The sequence below is a fragment of the Rana temporaria genome, chromosome 11, assembly GCF_905171775.1.
Source record: "Rana temporaria chromosome 11, aRanTem1.1, whole genome shotgun sequence".
In the NCBI taxonomy this organism is placed as follows: Eukaryota; Metazoa; Chordata; class Amphibia; order Anura; family Ranidae; genus Rana; species Rana temporaria.
In genome coordinates, this window is record NC_053499.1 from 162014867 (window position 1) to 162025598 (window position 10732).

At 53.3% G+C, this 10732-nt stretch overlaps 1 protein-coding gene across 1 annotated transcript; it reads left to right on the forward strand.

The window, feature by feature from the left end:
* The first annotated feature begins 264 nt into the window (after window positions 1-264).
* TRAPPC2L (trafficking protein particle complex subunit 2L) lies at window positions 265-5288 on the forward strand. Its single transcript, XM_040329609.1, has 5 exons — window positions 265-373; window positions 2031-2203; window positions 4136-4223; window positions 4351-4430; window positions 5116-5288. The coding sequence occupies exons 1-5, from the start codon at window positions 341-343 to the stop codon at window positions 5159-5161; spliced, it is 420 nt and encodes a 139-aa protein (XP_040185543.1). The 5' UTR covers window positions 265-340; the 3' UTR covers window positions 5162-5288.
* The last annotated feature ends 5444 nt before the right edge of the window (window positions 5289-10732 follow it).

Consider the following 10732-nt stretch of genomic DNA (forward strand, 5'->3'; position numbering starts at 1 on the left):
GGTTTTGTGGAATGAAAGACTCCATTGGGTGTAAAAAGATGTCCTCTTACCGACTTCAGACTTACTGTGCGGGTGTGCAAAGATGGCCGTAACTGAACGTCACTTCCGTTACAACAATTTTCACAGGTCGCCCAATCTGACGGAACGCCTGCCTGTCCCTCCCCGCTGCCTGACAACTTCTATCCAATCACAACGCGGAACTCCGCGCAGGCACTGAGATAGACACCCTGACAAGGGGGCGGTCCTGGCTGCGGAGTGGAGCTCCACTCTTGACAGGAAGCGGGGGGGGATGAGGCAATCACGTGATGCGTAGGGCACGTCACAGCTTGAGAGGACCAAGATGGCGGTGTGTGTAGCTGTCATCGCTAAGGAGGTGAGAAGGAGAATGGGGGGGCACCAGAACCGACCGGGCTCTCCACCGCTGTGGGGGTGTCAGTGCTGGCTGTGACTTGTAGTTCATGTACAGACTGCCTGGGGGAGGGGAGGAGGTCTGAAGCCCCCCCCCCTTTCATGTCCATTGATGTCTTCCATCCCCATCACTTTACTGGGTGGAACAAACCATTGGGGGGTACGGGGGGGGGGGGGTACTATCCGGGGCCAGTCACATACATGTTAAAATCAGCATTTTTTACCCTGAAATCTGAGCCCCTGGAGAATAAAGTGGTGGGTGCTGCGATGTTTTACGTTGCGCGGCCATTTATCAAATGCAAATTTCCAGGAACAAATACACAATAAGGCAGGGCTCAACAAATCGCAGGTCGCCATGGCAACTAGAAATGGCTTCCTGGCACCTGGGCTTTGTCCAGCCGGGTTCAGTTGTCAGATGGAAGCATTCGGGCGGCTGTGCTAAAATAAAAGGCAAGGCTGTCCGACGCACTTCCACCACACCCATGACCCCGCCCCCCAGTTCTCCCACGACCCCGCCCTCCAGTTCTCCCACGACCCCGCCCTCCAGTTCTCCCACGACCCCGCCCTCCAGTTCTCCCACGACCCCGCCCCCCAGTTCTCCCACGACCCCGCCCCCCCAGTTCTCCCACGACCCGCCCTCCAGTTCTCCCACGACCCCGCCCTCCAGTTCTCCCACGACCCCGCCCCCCAGTTCTCCCACGACCCCGCCCTCCAGTTCTCCCACGAACCCCGCCCCCCAGTTCTCCCACGACCCCGCCCTCCAGTTCTCCCACGACCCCGCCCTCCAGTTCTCCCACGACCCCGCCCTCCAGTTCTCCCACGACCTCGCCCTCCAGTTCTCCTAAGATGCCCTCCCCCCAGTTCTCCCACGACCCCGCCCTCCAGTTCTCCCACGACCCCGCCCTCCAGTTCTCCCACCCTCCAGTTCTCCCACGACCCCGCCCTCCAGTTCTCCCACGACCCCGCCCTCCAGTTCTCCCACGACCCCGCCCTCCAGTTCTCCCACGACCCCGCCCTCCAGTTCTCCCACGACCCCGCCCTCCAGTTCTCCCACGACCCCGCCCTCCAGTTCTCCCACGACCCGCCCCTCCAGTTCTCCCAGGACCCGCCCTCTAGTTCTCCCACGACCCCGCCCTCCAGTTCTCCCACGACCCCGCCCCTCCAGTTCTCCCAGGACCCGCCCTCTAGTTCTCCCACGACCCCGCTTCTCCTAAGATGCCCTCCCCTCAGTTATCCCACGAACCCCGCCCCCAGTTCTCCCACGAACCCCGCCCCCCAGTTCTCCTAAGATGCCCTCCCCCCAGTTCTCCCACGACCCTGCCCCCCAGTTCTCCCACGACCCCGCCCCCAGTTCTCCTAAGATGCCCTCCCCCCAGTTCTCCCACGACTCGCCCCCCAGTTCTCCCATGATCCCGCCCCCAGTTCTCCCACGACCCCGCCCCCCAGTTCTCCCATGATCCCGCCCCCCAGTTCTCTTAAGATGCCCTCCCCCCAGTTCTCCCACGACCCCGCCCCCAGTTCTCCCATGATCCCGCCCCCAGTTCTCCCATGTTCCCGCCCCCCAGTTCTCGGAATGTCGGGACCATGTGGAGTTTTCAGCTGAAATTTGATTTCTCTTTCAGAATTATCCGTTGTACATTCGCAGCATCCCCACGGAGGAGCAGCTGAAGTTCCATTACACGGTGCACACCTCCCTGGATGTGGTGGATGAGAAGATCTCTGCTATGGGGAAAGCTCTGGTGGATCAAAGAGAACTCTACCTGGGACTGCTGTACCCCACCGAGGACTACAAAGTGTATCCTTCACACGGGGCTCCTCTCTGGAACACTGCCTGGCTGAATGGATGGGGGAGGAGAGGATGTTCTATTCATGTGGCCCTGAGCTGTCCCCCGTCTTCCTGGGGGGTCCTGAGGGATAAGTTCACCTTTGGGAAGATGTAACAGGGGGCTGGGCCTGACCTCATCTAGCCGGACTTGGCTTTCTGACTATATTTCCACTTTATGCTTTGACAATAAAACCTGGAAGCTGATTGGTTACTATGCAGAGGGGCACCAGATTCTGTGCGCTTCGGGTTTAAGTAAATCCCCCCCCCCCCCCCCCCCCCCCAATGTGATCATCAAGTATTTGAAGTTTAGGTCTGGCAATTTTGTACATAGCTGTGGAAGATGAAAGCCACTGTGATGGGCACCAGTACAGGGACTGCGGCTGGCTTCTGGTTCCAATGCCAAGCGGCTGCCCTACTGCTTACTTTATACAGGAAGTGCCTTGCTTTACGCAGGAAGTGTCTTGCCTTACGCGGGAAGTGTCTTGCCTTACTCGGGAAGTGTCTTGCCTTACTCGGGAAGTGTCTTGCCTTACTCGGGAAGTGTCTTGCCTTACTCGGGAAGTGTCTTGCCTTACTCGGGAAGTGTCTTGCCTTACGCGGGAAGTGTCTTGCCTTACGCGGGAAGTGTCTTGCCTTACGCGGGAAGTGTCTTGCCTTACGCGGGAAGTGTCTTGCCTTACGCGGGAAGTGTCTTGCCTTACCCGGGAAGTGTCTTGCCTTACTCGGGAAGTGTCTTGCCTTACTCGGGAAGTGTCTTGCCTTACTCGGGAAGTGTCTTGCCTTACGCGGGAAGTGTCTTGCCTTACTCGGGAAGTGTCTTGCCTTACTCGGGAAGTGTCTTGCCTTACTCGGGAAGTGTCTTGCCTTACTCGGGAAGTGTCTTGCCTTACTCGGGAAGTGTCTTGCCTTACTCGGGAAGTGTCTTGCCCTACTCGGGAAGCGTCTTGCTTTACACAGGAAGCGCCTTGCTTTACGCAGGAAGCGTCTTGCTTTGCCCAAGTGCCAATTAAGGAACACTTTGTATTTCCACTTGCCAACCAATCATGTACAGAGTATGCCACTGATCTTTAAGCGGTTGTACTGGGATGATATGCAGCTGCAGGTATCACCCCGGTACCGTTTATTTTTTTAGAGCTGGCAATCCTGTAATAACAATCAGAGTGAGTAACCAGCCCCTCAATTGCTATTTACAAGCAGCAGGAGGAGACGTTCCCACTTCCCATGGCTTGCTCAGGCTCTCCCATCCCACCAGGAGCCTCGAGCTACCGGCCGGACAGCCAAACAAAGCCGGTGTTCTGCCGATGAGTGCCCCCCCTCCGTACTGCACATGTGCGGCGCTTGGCTCCGAAAATAGCCGAACATGCGGCCCCTGCGTGGACCTCGCTGTAAGTGGCCAGTCGGCCTCACGTCCTTGCTTCGCTCGCTCGGCCCCCTGGATTTGTTTTTTTAACATCCTCCTTGTCCACAGGGATGGTATGGAATGAGTCTGGATGTCAGAAGCGTGCTCAGGCGTCGCCTAGAGCTACATGTTCGGTAATTTTCGGAGGCAATCGCCGCGCCTGCTCATTACAGGGGGGGGGGGGACATAATCCGCTGGGGGACACCGTGGTCGACTTCGAAAGGCCGTTCAGTATAGCAACCCAGAAGCAATGACATGACTCCATGGGCGGGGGGGGGGGGGGTGAAATGCATTGAAAGGGTGGACCAAGCCGAGGCGCTCCTCACTTTCCATACACAGGGGTTTGTAGTGATTTACAGCTTACACAGAGCTGGGATGAGCTCCGCCCCTTCCTTGCACATCCAGCGGGAACACATCGGAGCCTCAAGCAGCACTCATAATTTGCATTGGTTGGGTGCGGTAATTCCCGGGTTACATTCGGTGACTCCTTAACTCTCCTCCAGATACGGCTACGTCACCAACTCTAAAGTAAAATTTGTCATGGTGGTGGATTCCTCTAACACGGCGCTTCGGGACAATGAAATCCGCAGTGTAAGTACAGGAGAGTGTAAGGCTGGCTTTTCATAATAAATAAATATATATTGTACCCCCCCCACCATATGTAACGGAGGCAGCTGACCACCCAAAAGACTGAAACCTTTTTTTTACTTCTTTTCAGATGTTCCGCAAACTTCACAACTCCTACACAGATGTGATGTGCAACCCCTTCTACAATCCCGGGGACCCCATCCAGTCACGGTGAGTTTTTTTTATTCACAATCCCAATACAAAAGGACTGCAGAGCACTACACTCCGAGCCCATCCAGTTGTGTGACAATAGCGAATGAATAGTCGCTATTCTCACACTCACTCTCCTCCCGGCCAATCAAGACGCGGCTTATGAGACCCATTTCCTGATTGGCCAAAACACCAGGCGATCCTATTGGACACGCCAGGGAGGGGCGGAGAGCATGGATGGAGGAGAAGACTCACCAGCCGCCACTAAATTGGCTCACCTGCATCGGGCGAGGGGAGATCTGTCTCGTCTCCGGGGGCTCCCCCTCGAATTATTGAGCACCAGCCGCCACTGGTCTCAGATCTGATGAGGAGGTGCTCCTGCTTTGTACAGTTGAGGGATTTCAGATCCTCAGCTTTCCCAAGATCCTACAGAAAGACGTAAGGTGCATCATCAGCAGCCCGGGGGGGGGGGGGTTAGAATAGTAGGTAGGGGAACACTGTATAGGGCTTGGATGCTGCAGACTGCAAGGTCCCATTTAAAAACTAGTCAGTAATGTCAGCTGAACATTATAAAGTACACAGAGGACGAGTAGCGGATGTTCTGTATCCACTCAGAGATCCCAAGTACAATATACCCCCCCCCCCCCCCTTTCTTACATATGGAACAAGTTATCTGATAATAATGCATTATTCTGTTTTATTTTAGGGCTTTTGACAACACTGTCTCCTCCATGATGGTGCCTGCATGCTGAGCGACATTTCAAGATCCTGTATATAGGGGTTGGGGGGGGGGGGGTGTATACTCGGGTATATATGTATGTGTGGTGCAGTTCTATTGTACATAAATTGTGTAAAATAAAGAGAATACTCTTAACTTCATCTGCCAGTTTTTGTTTCTAAGAGAGTGTATCTAAAGCAGTGGCGGCCCGTCCATTAGGGGCGCTTGGGCACCGCGCCCCCCTTGTGTCTGGCTCTCTGATCTACATACCCAGACGAATGAATTCCAAGTGGGGGGGGGTGTGTGTTTTTTAATTTTTATAAGCATTTATTACAGACAGAGGCCCAAAGCCCACCCAGTTGTGTGACGATATCAAATAAAAATTTGTTATCGCCACACTGGTCCTCCTCCCCTGCCGACTGGCTGAAAGGACAGGCGCTCCAATTGGACGCCTAGCAGAAGAGCAGACACAGACGGCGGAAGCCACCATGATACAGGAGCCACTGCCTGACCCACAGCTCACCACCTGTCACCCGCTGCCTGACCCACAGCTAGTCACCTGTCACCCGCTGCCTGACCCACAGCTCACCACCTGTCACCCGCTGCCTGACCCACAGCTCGCCACCTGTCACCCTCTGCCTGACCCACAGCTCACCACCTGTCACCCTCTGCCTGACCCACAGCTAGTCACCTGTCACCCGCTGCCTGACCCATAGCTCACCAGCTGTCATCCTCTGCCTGACCCACAGCTTGTCACCCTCTGCCTGACCCACAGCTCGCCACCTGTCACCCTCTGCCTGACCCACAGCTCGCCACCTGTCACCCTCTGCCTGACCCACAGCTCACCACCTGTCACCCGCTGCCTGACCCACAGCTCACCACCTGTCACCCGCTGCCTGACCCACAGCTCACCACCTGTCACCCGCTGCCTGACCCACAGCTCACCACCTGTCACCCTCTGCCTCACCCACAGCTAGTCACCTGTCACCCTCTGCCTGACCCACAGCTCACCACCTGTCATCCTCTGCCTGACCCACAGCTTGTCACCCTCTGCCTGACCCACAGCTCGCCACCTGTCACCCACTACCTGACCCACAGCTCACCACCTGTCACCCTCTGCCTGACCCACAGCTCACCACCTGTCACCCGCTGCCTGACCCACAGCTCATCACCTGTCACCCGCGGCCTGACCCACAGCTTGTCACCCTCTGCCTGACCCACAGCTAGTCACCTGTCACCCTCTGCCTGACCCACAGCTCACCACCTGTCACCCGCTGCCTGACCCACAGCTCACCCCCCACCACCTAAGCTGGGGTAAGGGCCGGGTAGAAAGTGGGCAGAAGGGGATTGGGGGGTGCTGGTTAAGTGCTGCCGGCTGCCCGGGGGGGGGGGGGGGGGGAGGTGATTGTTTGCCGCCGTCCCATCCCCCCCAATAAAAACCCACCACTGCTCTAAAGCCTAGTTTTGAATAGTGGTGGTATGTTGGAACCCCTGTCAGGTTTTATTGCTGTCTGGGTGAACCCCGTCACTGCTATTGCAAGCAGGGAGAGTGTGGAAATCTTGCCATGGGGGACACCTGGTCTCGTGACAGCTTCCTAAAAGGGCGTTGGAGATTTATTTATGTTGGGTTTGCGGAAACAGAAAGTGAAGAAAAAATTCTTAGCAATGCCCCAGCTAGGAATGGGAGAAAAAATAACACATAGGCCCGGAGCAGCATGTAGAGGAACGAATTTATCTTCCTCATGCAGCTGCTGAATGGGAAGAGGAATAGAAGGCATTCAGAGGTTATATGGAGGGATAATTTCCTCTACATCAGGGGGTCCTCAGACTTTTTAAACAGGGGCCCAGTTCACTACCCCTCAGACTGTTGGGGGGCCAGATCAATGCAGCTTTTCCAGTGCCCATTAGCGCAGCCTCACCAGTGCCCATCAATGCATGCAGCAAAGGTCACCCAGCCAGTGAGTGGGAGCTCAGCCTGGGGATGGTTGCAGCACACAAGGAGCCTGGGGATTTAGGAAGCTCAAACCAGTAGATTGGGGTACGCAGCCGGTGGATCAACACCGCAAGTGAGAGGCCTGGACTGGGTATGAAGAAGGAGATGGAAGGAGGGAGGCTATAAGTAGAGACTCACCGGTGAACAGAAGCACGGATGGTGCAGAAGGATGGCCAAAGCTCCTGTAAGCTGCCGCCCCCCCTGGCCAGGTAAATTGCCATGGCGGGCCGTAGTTTAAGGACCCCTGCTCTACATGCTGCTGCCCTATCAAGGTGTACGGGGGGGGGCTGCACGGGCCCCTGGAGCATGGGGCCAGTCCGCAATGGTGACCCCTGTACACACGCCCTTGACGTCTTGGAATGGCCCAAACAAAGCCCATACCATAAATGAAAAAGAGAAGTTCTAAAATTGCGCTTCTCCAATAGACTCCATCTAATCTGACCGACTTCAAGCCATACTGCCAAGAAGGAGGAGAAAAATCCATAGGATTGGCAATGCTGACCGGGAAACGTTCCAACAATTGTGAAAATTTATGCAACAAATACGTCATCTTCCCCCCCCCCCCCCCATTAAGGTTTTCAGTTAAAAGCAAAGCAAAAAAAAGAGCGCCACCGGAGTAACACATCCCAGCTCTGCGTCTTTAAATGAAGAAAAGAGAAAATTGGACTTTACTGGTAGAGAAAAGACGACACGAGAACCATTAAAAGTCACTAGAACTTTATTACATGGGTCATAAAATCCAGTTGGATCAATTTCGATTCTAAATGAGCACAAGCTGTGTTGTGTTAATTCCTCCTTCTACATTAAACATGATAAACACGTGTCCCCCCCCCCCCCACCCTACTGGTGTATTACAACATACAGAGCATCCGGAAAGTATTCACAGCGCTTCACTTTTTCCACATTATGTTAGGTTACGGCCTAACTCCAGAATGGATTCAATTCATTATTTTCCTCAAAATGTTACAAACAATCCCCCATAATGACAACGTGAAAGAAGTTTGTTTAAATGATATTCAAATTTATAAAAATAAAAAAAAAATCCATGTACCCAAGTATTCTCAGGCTCCTCCCCATGTACCCAAGTATTCTCAGGCTCCTCCCCATGTACCCAAGTATTCTCAGGCTCCTCCCCATGTACCCAAGTATTCTCAGGCTCCTCCCCAGTACCCATGTATCACAGGCTCCTTCCCATGTACCCAAGTATTCTCAGGCTCCTCCCCATGTACCCAAGTATTCTCAGGCTCCTCCCCATGTACCCAAGTATTCTCAGGCTCCTCCCCATGTACCCAAGTATTCTCAGGCTCCTCCCCATGTACCCAAGTATTCTCAGGCTCCTCCCCATGTACCCAAGTATCTCAGGCTCCTCCCCAGTACCCATGTATCACAGGCTCCTTCCCATGTACCCAAGTATTCTCAGGCTCCTCCCCATGTACCCAAGTATTCTCAGGCTCCTCCCCATGTACCCAAGTATTCTCAGGCTCCTCCCCATGTACCCAAGTATTCTCAGGCTCCTCCCCATGTACCCAAGTATCTCAGGCTCCTCCCCAGTACCCATGTATCACAGGCTCCTTCCCATGTACCCAAGTATTCTCAGGCTCCTCCCCATGTACCCAAGTATTCTCAGGCTCCTCCCCATGTACCCAAGTATTCTCAGGCTCCTCCCCATGTACCCAAGTATTCTCAGGCTCCTCCCCATGTACCCAAGTATTCTCAGGCTCCTCCCCATGTACCCAAGTATCTCAGGCTCCTCCCCAGTACCCATGTATCACAGGCTCCTTCCCATGTACCCAAGTATTCTCAGGCTCCTCCACATGTACCCAAGTATCTCAGGCTCCTCCACATGTACCCAAGTATTCACAGACTCCCCATGTACACAAGTATCTCAGGCTCCTTCCCATGTACCCAAGTATCTACAGGCTCCTCCCCATGTACCCAAGTATCCACAGGCTCCTCCCCATGTACCCACAGGCTCCTCCCCATGTACCCACGTATCCACAGGCTCCTCCCCATGTACCCACAGGCTCCTCCCCATGTACCCACAGGCTCCTCCCCATGTACCCAAGTATTCACAGGTTTCTCCCCATGTACCCACAGGCTCCTCCCCATGTACCCAAGTATTCACAGGCTCCTCCCCATGTACCCAAGCATTCACAGGCTCCTCCCCATGTACCCAAGCATTCACAGGCTCCTCCCCATGTACCCAAGCATTCACAGGCTCCTCCCCATGTACCCAAGTATTCACAGGCTCCTCCCCATGTACCCAAGTATTCACAGGCTCCTCCCCATGTCCCCAAGTATTCTCAGGCTCCTCTCCATGTACCCAAGTATTCACAAGCTCCTCCCATGACACTCAGAATTGAGCTCAGGTTCATCCCGTCTCCACCGATCATTCTTGAGATGTTTCTACAACTTGGAGTCCACCTGTGGTAAATTCAGTAGATTAGGCATGATTTGGAAAGGCACACACCTGTCTATAGAAGGTCCCACAGGTAACAGTGGGACCTTAGCCATGAATAAGCACTAATCCAGTGCGAAACGCGTTGGATGTTCCCTTGTTTCCATTGCTGTAACCCTGTGATGCATTTGCTGTTCGTTTAATAAAGACAACCTCAACGGTTATTGGAGTGCGGCTATCCATTTTCCCTTCAATTTTTGTGCTTGCCTAGTGCACTGCCAGCACCCTCAGTATCCTGAGTTAGCCTGTGATTGCATAGTAGACCCACCTGGAGCGGTTATTTCTTTTCTCAGGTAACAGTGCATGTCAGAGCACAAACCAAGCCATGAAGTCTGCATGGGGGCACAGATCGGGGGAAGGGTACAGAAACATTTCTGCAGCATTGAAGGTCCCAATGAGCACAGTGGCCTCCATCTATTTATATATATAAGTTTGGGACCACCAGGACTCTTCCTAGAGCAGGCCGCCTGGCCAAACAGAGCGATCGGGGGAGGGGGGGGGGGGGCCTTAGTCAGGGAGGTGACCAAGAACCTGATGGGAGGAGCCTGCGATCCCTATGCACGTGGGATTTTTTCCCCTTTATTTTTAGTAAATTTACAAAGATTTCATACAAACTTCTCACGTTGTCATTATGGGGGATTGTTTGTAGAATTTTGGAGGAAAATTATGAATTTATTCCATTTTGGAATAAGGCTGTAATATAACAAAATGAGGAAAAAGTGAAGCACTGTGAATACTTTTCGGATGCTCTGTATATGTATCCTTAATGATATGAACCAAATTGGGACGTCTCCACTCGGTTCCTGGCATTAAAGTGATTGGTAAATGAAATTTTAACACAACACAGCTTGTGCCAATTTAGAATCGAAATTGGTCCAACTGGATTTTATGATCCATGTAATAAAATTGTAGTGAACTTTAATTACTCTAGAGCGTTTTCTATTGTACCAGTAAAGTCCGATTATTTTTTTCCTTATTTACAAGTTCCCAATTGATTAGATGTACACACTATACAGCAGTGGTCATCAAACCCCGTCCTCTGGGCCCACTAACAGGCCAGGTTTGCAAGATAACTCAAATGCATCATTTGCTGCTCAGAGATTGCAGTACAGCGGAATCTTGAATTGCGAGTATTTTCTGTTCCAGGAGTATGC